General features: G+C 43.1%; 1 protein-coding gene across 1 annotated transcript in view; it reads left to right on the top strand.

Moving 5' to 3' along the window:
- The window catches only part of CA8 (carbonic anhydrase 8), an 87,551-nt gene that overhangs the window by 39,107 nt on the left and 35,932 nt on the right, over window positions 1-12,512 (top strand). Inside the window, exon 4 of the mRNA XM_069601029.1 lies at window positions 10,957-11,052. Within this exon, the coding sequence (XP_069457130.1) occupies window positions 10,957-11,052 (96 nt within the window). The remainder of the gene's footprint in view (window positions 1-10,956; window positions 11,053-12,512) is intronic.

Below are 12,512 nucleotides of genomic sequence, written 5' to 3'. Positions count from 1 at the left end.
TTCCTTCTCCAATGCATGAAAGTGAAAAGTGAAAGTGAAGTCGCTCAGTCGTGTCTGACCCTTAGCAACCCCATGGACTGCAGCCTACCAGGCTCCTCCGTCCATGGGATTTTCCAGGCAAGAGTGCTGGAGTGGGATGCCATTGCCTTCTCCAATTAATATATTAATAGATGAATTTGCTCTGAAATGTTCCAACACAGGCTATTTCTCTTTTAATGATATCAGAAAGTATATAATTAAATTTAGGCAAACATAACAAGTAGGTGACAGAGATAGAATTTCAAATAATTTATTTTCCATTTCTTGCTTTACGTGCTTTGTCACTGTTCTGTCTACACCTTGAATGTCCTTCTCTGAATAATAACCCTGTAATATATTGACAACGACATCTTAAGTGCCAGCACACCTGAAAATAATATACACTAAATCTCAATTTATCTACAGATGGATGACTGCACCGTATAATTAGGAGTGGCTCTGGAGAGAAGAGGTGCTTTCTTTGCTGTTTTTCAGTTATTCAAAGCTCTCATTTTGTTATCCAGACATTTCACTTTGTCTTCTTTCTTTATTAAAATTCCAAATTTCAAAAATACTTATATTTACTTATTTAGCTGCGCCAGGTCTTCGTTTTGGCATGTGCGGTCTAGTCTCTGACAAGGGACTGAACCTGGGCACCCTCCATTGGGAGTGTGGAGTCTTAGCCAGTGGACCACCAAGGGAAGTTGATGGGAACCAGTTTGACTAAAGATGTAACTTTCACTTCTTCCCTAAATCTAGACTCATCCTTCTTTGGGCAGTGGTTTAGGGTGGGAGCTCCAGTTTTCCCTTCCCCTTTGTGTCTAGTGATTCATATTTGTCTTCATCTCCATCATCCCTATCTCTGATCTGTCTGTCTACCAGATGCCTGTCAGGCAGTAGGGGCAGATTTTGGATAAGTGGCATGACAGTGAGGCCAGCATTCCAAGTGAGCGGAACAGAAGTGGAATGGGGAGGGTGTCATGAGGGATTAGGAGTCACGCTTGATTTGAATACTTGGAGGATAGTTATAATAGGATGGGGAAGGATGGGGTTAGAGAAATTAAATCCTGTATGGGCAGGCTTCCCTGGTCGTTCACATCGTAAAGAATCTGCCTGTGATATAGGAGACCTGGGTTCAATCCTTGGGTTGGGAAGATCCCCTGGAGAAAGGAATGGCAACCCACTCTAGTTTTCTTGCCTGGAGAATCCCATGGACAGAGGACCCTGGCTGGCTACAGTCCATCGGGTCACAAAGAATCGTACACAACTGAATAACTAACACTTTCACACTTACACGTTCTTGGGTAGGAAATGAGGAAATTAGAGATTTTGAACAGAGAATACGATGAGAGTGGTGTCAGAGATTGGTCAAAATTTTTTAAAAATATTCACTTACAATATTTCAATCTATTTGTTTGGCTGTGCCGGTTGAGCTTTGAAATGGATTTGCATTAGGGGTCAAGAGAGCCCTGGTGAGTTGAAGACAAAACAGTAGAGGTCCGTGGGCGTTGGGAGCTCTGGATGTCAGTTTTGGAAATGCTCAGCTTGAGGAGACACGGAGCCATTGGAAAGGAAAAGTGCATCAGGCATTTGGAGGTAGAAGACGTGAACCTGTATGAATGCAGGGCCAGGAGAGGAACGTGTGAGTCATAATTGCCTTTTCAGTTTTTACTGCTTTTTCCATTCCTCATGATTCACTCTTTTGTACTTTAATGCTGGCGTGTTATTTATGTTAATAATAAACCTCATTTATCTTGAAGATAGCTTTCTGTTAGGCTGCCACGAACTCTTCAAACTTATTTTTCTCAGTGACAAATAAATGATGATAAGGCTATGGCTTGTCACAGTTTCATAACTTTGGACAAATTTATCCATCGCTGTGAGTTAAGTACATTAAGATGAACATTTCACAGGTTCTAATGGCCTAGCGGCATCATCAATGCAGAAAATTGGAATTTGTGAGCCCTTTAGCAGAAGAGCAGAGAGTTCCTCTAAAACAGTTAAATGATGCTTTACAGTTTTCATCCTAGGTCAGATTTTTTAAATAGGAAGGAATAAGGGTCATGATGCTGAGAAAATAACAATGGGACTTAGTCTTTTTTTTTTTTTTTTTTTTTTGGCTGTGCTGGCCCTTTCCTTGTGGGCTTTCTCCAGTTGCAGCATGTGGGCCTCTAGTTGTGGAGCATGAATGTAGTTGCATTTGGGATCTTAGTTCCCCGCTCAGGGATCAGACCTGTGTCCCTACATTTGGAAGGGGAGTTCTTAACCACTTGACCACTAGGGAAGTCCCTCAGTTGACTGATTTAAACCTAATAAGAGAATCACGATGGTGTGATCACTCATCTAGAGCCAGACATCCTGGAATGTGAAGTCAAGTGGACCTTAGAAAGCATCACTGTGAACAAAGCTAGATGGAATTCCAGTTAAGCTATTTCAAATCCTGGAAGATGATGCTGTGAAAGTGCTGCACTCAACATGCCAGCAAATTTGGAAAACTCAGCAGTGGCCACAGGACTGGAAAAGTCAGTTTTCATTCCAATCCCAAAGAAAGGCAATGCCAAAGAATGCTCAAACTACCGCACAATTGCACTCATCTCACAGGCTAGTAAAGTAATGCTCAAAATTCTCCAAGCCAGGCTTCAGCAATACATGAACCGTGAACTTCCAGATGTTCAAGCTGGTTTTAGAAAAGGCAGAGGAATCAGAGATCAAATTGCCAACATCTGCTGGATCATCAAAAAAGCCAGAGAGTTCCAGAAAAACGTCTATTTCTGCTTTATTGACTATGCTAAAGCCTTTGACTGTGTGGATCACAATAAACTGTGGAAAATTCTGAAAAAGATGGGAATACCAGACCACCTGACCTGCCTCTTGAGAAATCTGTATGCAGGTCAGGAAGCAACAGTTAGAACTGGACATGGAACAACAGACTGGTTCCAAATAGGAAAAGGAGTACGTCAAGGCTGTATATTGTCACCCTGCTTATTTAACTTCTATGCAGAGTACATCATGAGAAATGCTGGACTGGGAGAAACACAAGCTGGGATCAAGATTGCCGGGAAAAATATCAATAACCTCAGATATGCAGATGACACCCCCCTTATGGCAGAAAGTGAAGAGGAACTAAAAAGCCTCTTGATGAAAGTGAAAGAGGAGAGTGAAAAAGTTGGCTTAAAGCTCAACATTCAGAAAATGAAGATCATGGAATCTAGTCCCATCACTTCATGGGAAATAGATGGGGAAACAGTGGAAACAGTGTCAAAATTTATTTTGGGGGGCTCCAAAATCACTGCAGATGGTGACTGCAGCCATGAAATTAAAAGATGCTTACTCCTTGGAAGAAAAGTTATGACCACCCTAGATAGCATATTCAAAAGCAGAGAAATTACTTTGCTGACTAAGGTCCATCTAGTCAAGGCTATGATTTTTCCAGTGGTCATATATGGATGTGAGAGTTGGACTGTGAAGAAGGCTGAGCACGGAAGAACTGATGCTTTTGAACTGTGGTGTTGGAGAAGACTCTTGAGAGTCCCTTGGACTGCAAGGAGATCCAGCCAGTCCATTCTGAAGGAGATCAGCCTTGGGATTTCTTTGGAAGGAATGATGCTAAAGCTGAAACTCCAGTACTTTGGCCACCTCATGCGAAGAGTTGACTCATTGGAAAAGACTCTGATGCTGGGAGGGATTGGGGGTAGGAGGAGAAGGGGATGACAGAGGATGAGATGGCTGGATGGCATCACTGACTCGATGGATATGAGTCTGAGTGAACTCCAGGAGTTGGATGGACAGGGAGGCCTGGGGTGCTGCGATTCATGGGTTCGCAAAGAGTCAGACACGACTGAGCGACTGAACTGAATTGAAGAGCTAAAAATATTGAATGCCTTCATAGCTACATCTAGACTGGTGCTTGACCAAGCAACTGGGCACCAGAGCCATGGAGTTAACCATCAGATGCCCTTAGAAAGGGCTTCCCAGGTGATCCTAGTGGTAAAAGAGCACTGATGCAGGAGACATAAGAGATATGGGTTCAGTCCCTGGGTTGGGAAGATCCCCTGGAGGAGGGCATGGCAACCCACTCCAGTATTCTTGCCTGGAGAATCCCATGGAGAGAGGACCCTGGCTGGCTATAGCCCATGGGGTCACAAAGAGTCAGACACAGCTAAAGCGACTTAGCACAAAGGATGCACCCTTAGAATAATTTTCTGTTGGAACTTTTGTCGTAGCCACCTAGCTTATCTTCCCATCTCCCATGCCAAATACTTTCATCTATCCCTATTCTGCTAAGAAGACCTTTGAAGGAAAGATATCCGTGTGGGGAAGTTTGGTTCTAAGCAGCATAAGTAATAATCATATTCACTGCAATAATATATTGCTTTAACATTTCCCAAAGCACAGTTTTGATTAACCTTTAAACCTCTGTGCTATCTGAGGCCCTCTAACTTTCTAGCCCCATTACCCTCAAAGTGCTCTCAGTTCATCACAGGCACTGAAGCACAGTGACTTTGCTCTGTGAAACTGAACCAACACTAATATAAGGCAGAATAGAAGATGAATACTTACCAACCCTGAATACTCATTGGAAGGACTGATGCTGAAGCTGAAGCTCCAGTGCTTTGGCCACCTGATGTGAAGAGCTGACTAATTGGAAAAGACGCTGATGCTGGACAAGATTGAGGGCAGGGGGAGCAGGGGATGACAGAGGATGAGATGGCTAGATGACATCACCGATTCAATGGATATGAACTTGGGCAAACTCTGGGAGATGGTGAGGGACAGAGAGGCCTGGTGTGCTGCAGTTCACGGGGTCACAAAGAGTTGGACGCAACTGAACGACTGAACAGCAACAACAAGAGGATAGGAATGGAGAAGGGACCCTGGGAGACAATGAGTTGATGAGAGTAGTTCAAAGTTTTCAGATCTGGAGAAACTTCATTAAGCTGGGGAGGAAGGAAAGGGGAAAATAGGCCGTGTAGGGGCAGAATTGGATCTTCCCTGCCCACCCTCCATCCCTCCATCCCTTGCCAACCAGTTCATGTGTTCAAATCTTAGCTCCTGATATTGCAGAGTGTGATTGTACATGCAGACAGTATCTCTACGGAGGTTATTAGACTAAAATGAGGTCACTGGGGCAGGCCCTAGTCCAGTGTAATTGGTGTCGTTACAAGAAGAGGGAATCTGGCCACAGACATACACAGAGGAAAGACCATGTGTGGTCACAGGGGAAGGTGGGTGTTTGCAAGACCAAGGAGAGAGGCTTCAGGAGAAACCAACCCTGCCCATACCGTGAGCTCGGACATCAAGCCTCCAGAACTTTGAGAAAATAGATTTCTGTGCTTTAAGCCACTTAGTCTGCGGTCCTTTGTTATGGCAGCAAGCTTATACAGATTGGAGTGAGGCAGGGCTCAGGGAACACAGAGGGAGCTAAAGCCGAGAGGAGGCAAAAATGTAGAGTATGTGATGGATGCGGACTGAGCATTTAAGTCAGCAGTAATAGTTATAACTGGTTTTCAGAATGTGCTGGAAATTTTCCTGGTACTTGAATTAACTATCTTCTAGTTTTGTAGAAAGGGGATCTCTGATTATGTTTTGTTTGGTCTTAATGAGGCAAAGCTGTAAAGAGTCCACCTGCCAATGCAGGAGATGCTGCTTCAATCCCCGGGTTGGGAAGATACTCTGGAGAAGGAAATGGTAACCTCCTCCAGTATTCTTGCCTGGAAAATCCCATGGACGGGGGAGCCTGGTGGGTATGGCCCATGGAGTCACAAAGAATCAGACACGGCTGAGCAACTAAACAACAAGAGAAAGTACCTCCACGAGAAGAGAGTTTCTCATAATTCCCAGACCAGAGCTTTGGTTCTAAAGCTTGGGTTCCTTGTGGACTGTAAGGGAAGACTCTCTTTTGCTCCTTAACTGCCATCCCGTCTCCAGTAATTATTTAAGATCCAGATGGTAGGATGAAAGCCAGGTGGTAGAGATTCTCTTGCTGTTTTTGTTCTCTGTTATTTTACTAATCACATGAAAGTCATTGCAGTCTTCTGTCAGCCTTCTTAGCTTGCGTTGGTGGAAGTGCCAGCATTTCCCTTAATTTTTCTTTTCTTTCTTTCTCTTCCTTTCTTCTTTTTTCTGTACTCTGCAGCTTGGAGTATCTTAGTTCCCTGACCAGGGATTGAGCCCACCCCTTGGCAGTGAAAGTGTGGAGTTCTAACCACTGAACTGCTAGGAAGTTCCCTCTTTCTATAATAGACTGTATTTTTTTAAGAACAGTTTTAGATTTACAGGAAAATTATGAAAATAGTACAGAAAATTCTATAAAATTGGGCTTCCCAGGTGGCGCTGGTGGTGAAAGAGTGCCAGTGCAGGAGACATAAGAGGTGCGGGTTCAGTCCTGGGTCGGGAAGATCCCTGGCGAAGGAAATGGCAGCCCACTCCAGTATTCTTGCCTGGGAAATCCCATGGACAGAGGAGTCTGGGAGGCTACAGTCTATGGGGTTGCAAAGAGTTGGGCACGTGACTGAGCGACAGAATGTTCACATCTAACTCAGACCCAGTTTCCCGTGTTTTTAACATCGTGGTGTATGGTACGTTGGTCATAATTAGTTGTCCAATCTTGATATGCTTAGTCCTTGTTTTATTGTTTCCTTTGTTTTCACCTAAAGTCCCTTTTCTGTTCCAAGATCGCATTGGTAACACCACATTACATTTAGTTCTCCAGTTTCCCTGGATTCCTCTTGGCTGTGACATTTTCTCAGGCTTTTTTTTTTTTTTTTTCGCCTTTGATGACCTTGACAGTTTTGAGACATAATGGCCAGATATTTTGGAGAATATCCCTCCGTTAAGATTTGTCTGATGTTTTCTTCATGGTTACACTGGGATTATGGGTTACTGGAAGGAAGAACATAGAGATAAAAAGTTGTGTCCATCATATCATGTCCAGGGTGCCTGTATCAACATATCTGATGACTGCTCATGTTGGTCTGGTCACCTGGCCCAGGTGCCATTGGCCGTGTTTCTTCACTGTCTGCTCACCTGCTCCAGGTGCCATTGGCCATGTTTCTCCACTGTCTGCTCACCTGGCCTGGGTGACATTGGCCGTGTTTCTCCACTGTCTGTTCACTGGCCCGGGTGTCATTGGCCGTGTTTCTCCACTGTCTGGTATCCTGTACCATACTCTTTGAAACAAAATCACCATGAGCAGCACACACTGAAGGAGTGGGGACCCTGCGTTTTTTAAACACAAAAGCATGTGAAGTAGCTTTGGAAGAACAGGTGTGAGTGATGGCATGTTACTGAATTAGCAGGAGTGGCAAAGGAACAAAAAGGAAAACAAAAAAACTGAAAGCAGCCAACCTCAAAACATGCATTTTTAGTTTGTTTCAGAAAAAAAATACTCCTTACTGTTACTATGAGAAGTAAGAAAATCATTTATTTGAACTTTGTAATTTGTGAAATCAAGATAAATTTCAACCTTGGCCTTTTTTTCTTGTTGATTTTAATTACGGCAAACAGCTCTTATCTGTTCCACTGTACACTTATCTGTACCACTGGGACGCCAAAGCTACTGTTGCAGCCAGAAATGGAAAGATTAAATTGGTCTGTCTTTCCTTATTAATTGAAGAGTTATAGAACATTGCTTTCTTAAAGGCAGCACCTTGACAGTTACATTTACTGGGCAGTCCAAGTTCAACGCAAAGAAATAGAGGAAAACAATAGAATGAGAAAGACTAGAGATCGCTTCAAGAAAATTAGAGATACCAAGGGAGCATTTCATGCAAAGATGGGTAGAGCATTTCATGCAAAGATGGGTACAATAAAGGACAGAAACAATGTGGACCTAACAGAAGCAGAATATATTAAGAAGAGGTAGCAAGAATACACAGAATAACTATACAAAAAAAGATCTTAATGACCCAGATAAGCCCAACTGTGTGATCACTCACCTAGAGCCAGACATCCTGGAGTGCAAAGTCAAGTGGGCCTTAGGAAGCATCACTATGAACAAAACTAGTAGAGGTGATGGAATTCCAGCTGAGCTATTTCAAATCCTAAAAGATGATGCTGTTAAAGTGCTTCACTCAATATGCCAACAAATTTGAAAAACTCAGCAGTGGCCACAGGACTGGAAAAGATGTTTTCATTCCAATCCCAAAGAAAGGCAATGCCAAAGAATGTTCAAACTACCACACAGTTGCACTCATTTCACATGCTAGCAAAGTAATGCTCAAAATTCTTCAAGCTAGGCTTTAATAGTACGTGAGCTGAGGACTTCCAGATGTTCAAGCTGGATTTAGAAAAGGCAGAGGAACCAGAGATCAAATTGCCAACATTCATTGGATCATAGAAAAAGCAAGACAGTTCCAGAAAAAAACATCTACTTCTGCTTCATTGACTACGCTAAAGCCTTTGACTATGTGGATCACAACAAACTATGGAAATTTCTTAAAGTGATGGGAATACCAGACCATCTCACCTGCCTCCTGAGAAACTCGTATGCAGGTCAAGAAGCAACGATTAGAACTGGACATGGATCAACAGGCTGGTTCCAAAAGGAACCAGGAGTATGTCAAGGAGTATGTCAAGACTGTATATTGTCGCCCTACTTATTTACCTTCTATGCAGAGTACATCTTGTGAAATGCCAGGCTGGATGAAGCACACGCTGGAATCAAGATTGCTGGGAGAAATATCAATAACCTCAGATACGCAGATGACACCACCCTTGTGGCAGAAAGTGAAGAAGAACTAAAGAGCCTCCTGATGAAGGTGAAAGGAGAGTGAAAAAGCTGGCTTAAAACTCAGCATTCAGAAAACTGAGATCATGGCATCTGGTCCCATCACTTCATGGCAAATAGATAAGGAAACAGTGGAAACAGTGACAGACTTTATTTTCTTGAGTTCCAAAATCACTGCAGATGGTGACTGCAGCCATGTAATTAAAAGACGCTTACTCCTTGGAAGGAAAGTTAATGACCAACCTAGACAGCATAAACATAAAAAGCAAAGACATTACTTTGTCAACAAAGGTCCATCTAGTCAAGGATATGGTTTTTCCAGTGGTCATGTATGGATGTGAGAGTTGGACCGCAAAGAAGACTGAGCGCCAAAGAATTGATGCTTTTGAACTAGTATTGGAAAAAAACTCGTGAGAATGCCTTGGACTGCGAGGAGATCCAACCAGTCCATCCTAAAGGAGATCAGTCCTGAGTGTTCGTTGAAAGGACTGATGCTGAAGCTGAAGCTGCTATACTTTGGCCTGTTGTGAAGAGCTGACTCATTAGGAAAAACCCTGATGCTGGGGAAGATTGAAGGTGGGAGAAGAAGGGGACAACAGAGGGGACAACAGAGGATGAGTTGGTTGGATGGCATCACAGACTCTATGGACATGAGTTTGAGCAAGCTCTTGGAGATGGTGAAGGACAGGGAAGCCTGGCGTGCTGCAGTCCGTGGGGTTGTAGAGAGTTAAACACGACTGAGCGACTGAACAACAACCAAGTTCATGAGAGCTCTTCATAGCCTGACCTGTCCTGGGTTGTTGTTTTTGTTGTTCAATCACCGAATCGTGTCTGACTCTTTTCGACCCCATGGACTGCAACATATCTTTCTCCTCTGTCCTCCATTATCTCCCGGAGTTTGCTCAGACTCATGTCCACTGAGTCCGTGATGCTATCTAACCATCTCATCCTCTGCCGCTGCCGTCTCCTGCCTCCAGTCTTTGCCAACATCAGGGTCTTTTCCAATGAATGGACTCTTCACATCAAGTGGACAAAATATTGGAGCTTCACCTTCAGCATGAGTCCTTCCAATGAATAGTTAGGGTTGATTTCCTTTAAGATTGACTGGTTTGATCTTGCAGTCCAAGAAACTCTGGAAAGTCTTGTCCTGGGTTATTATTTCTATAATATCATAGACAGAGGTCCTCATTACTTCCCTCTAGTGGTCAGCTTTATAATTTTGAATTCTAGTTGGGAAAACAGCAAGAGAAGCTTCAAACTTACAGCGATCTTCCTTGATATTTTCATATGGATGCTAAAAGGACAAGGTGTCTGAATTTTAGTGTGTCTTTTTGGATTAATTCTTAAATGAGGCAGTGTTTTCAGAAGGTAAGTAATTATAACTTGATTAAAATGTAAAGCGATGATTAGTATTCTCGGCAGAAGGTTTACCTAAGTACTGTTATACTGAGAACCTCAGCGGCCATTTGATTTTAACCAGGGAATTGAATTTGGCTCCTTGCAAGTGTTTTATCAGCCCTGTAGAAGCAAGTGCGTATTCTAGATAAACTTGAAAACCACAGAGCTCTACAGGGCTAAGAGTGAGAGAGTCCTCTAGAGCACTGTTTGTCATTCCTTCACAGATAAAGTTTTATCTGCTGTGCAGGAAAGGGCCTTTTTTGAAAAAGAGCTCCACACTGGCATTCATTATTTTACCATGCTTTAGAAAAAGATGCAGTGTTTTTCGTAGGATGCTAATCTCTACATATTCTTAGAAAGTTGAACTAATTTACAGAATGTGAGACTGGCTTTGTGTCATTCTTGATGGAGATGGTGGGTGACACGTACTGGAGTGTGTAGGTACTAATCCTTTCAATGAGTTCTCAAGTTTGTGACCAGACTTGGAGTTTCATTTCAGTGAGAGCCAGAGGGGATGTTGTCTAAGGAAGGCAACGAAATCAATTTGAAATCTGCAAGTCCCCTCTGATGTGCTCCTGATCAGGAAAGAAGCAGAACTTGAGAGGCACTGAGCCCTACTTCTGTTGAGAAATAAGTAAGGAATTCACACAGAGAACTGGGATTCAACCAGTCATCTCTCTGGGTCTGTCTGTGATACTCTTGCTGCATACCATACCGTATGGATAGGGTCAAGGAGAAGGTGATATATCTCTGTCTTCCTGAGCAGAAGGACCTTTAGTAACGAGGCCGCCTCTCTGTTATTGCTCCTCCAGCTCCACCTGATCCACTGGAACTCTACCTTGTTTGGCAGTATTGATGAGGCTGTGGGGAAGCCCCATGGAATCGCTATCATCGCTTTGTTTGTCCAGGTAAACGGTCTCCTGTTAAGATTATTACATTGTTCAGAGATGCTTCTTTTCTAATTCATTTTGCAGAAGGTTTTTTGTTCTCTCTCAGTTTTACTACTTAGAAGGGACATTAAGTGCTTATACAGAGAACATTGATAGTTTAAAAACGGAAAACTTGGGGCTTCCCTGGTAGCTCAATGGTAAAGCATTTGCTTCCCAATACAGGAGATATGGGTCAATCCCTGGTCCCGGAAGATCCCATATGCCTCGGACCAACTAAGCCCGTGTGCCACAACTGTTGAGCCTATGCTCTAGGGCCTGGAAACAGCAACTATTCAGCCCATGTGCTGCAACTACTGAAGCCCGAGGGCCTTATAGCCTGTGCTCTATAAGAGAAGCCATGACAGTGAGAGGCCTGGGGGCCACAACTTGAGGGTAGCCCCTACTCAGAGTAACTAGCGAAATCTTGTGTGTAGCAACAAAGACCCAGCACAGCCAAAAATAAAGAAATGAAATTTAAAAAAAAGAAAAAGAAAATGTGCTCTCTGTGGATCAAGTTCAGCCATATTCATTGGTAGAAAATGGTTCACTGTATTATCAGAAATTTTCTTCAGAACAGCATTCAGAGTCATTGGAGAAATGAATTAGAAAAGGTCTCCTAAAGGCAGAGTTCATTTTATTAATGAAAAAGGATTTTAGGAAATGTTTTTGGACCCTTCCTCACTGCAAAATCTAAGAAAAGTCAATAGTGTAATCGTGCAGTAGATTCCTTTAGTTATTTGTTATGAGTGATTTTTCTTCTAAGATAATTGGAAGAGCCTTGTAGAAAAACATGGATGAAATAAGACTGGCAAAAACCTTGGTGGATATAGAGTTTAGATATGAGCTCTTTGGTGGGCAAAGAACATCATATGCATTGAGTGAAATATACTCCTGGAGGAGGAAATGGCAGCCCACTCCAGTATTCTTGTCTGGAGAATCCCATGGACAGAGGAGCCTGGTGGGCTGCAGTCCATGGTGTCGCAAAGAGTTGGACACAACTGAGCATCTAACACACAGTAAAATGTACAATTTGGACCGTATACTTTCAAAGGTAAGATTTTAATTTAGTTTTTCAGGTGACTCTTTTAAACTTTGTCTTATCATCTTCTTTTTTTGTCTTATCATCTTCTGATGCAAGAAAAGATTTAGAGCTAAAACATACCCTGGAGGGGGTTCCCAGGAGGCTCAGTGGTAAAGAATCCTCCTGCCAATGCAGGGCATGAAGGAAGATCCATATTAATCTATGTGACGATGCCTTTCTCAAGAAAGAGCAATATCACAGAAACTGAGCACAGGTGTTCACAGAGGAAGGAAGGGCTGATCCTAAGTGTCAGCCAAGGCAGAGAGGAAAGGACCACATCTGGGGCCTTGCACTTAGGTCAGAGGCTGGGAAAGTGGAGGGGAGGGGGTCCAGGCAGTGAGGATGGACTTCCCTTTCA

Source organism: Ovis canadensis, chromosome 9 (genome assembly GCF_042477335.2).
Source record: "Ovis canadensis isolate MfBH-ARS-UI-01 breed Bighorn chromosome 9, ARS-UI_OviCan_v2, whole genome shotgun sequence".
NCBI lineage: Eukaryota > Metazoa > Chordata > Mammalia > Artiodactyla > Bovidae > Ovis > Ovis canadensis.
This window is presented reverse-complemented; position numbering and strand designations above follow the sequence as displayed.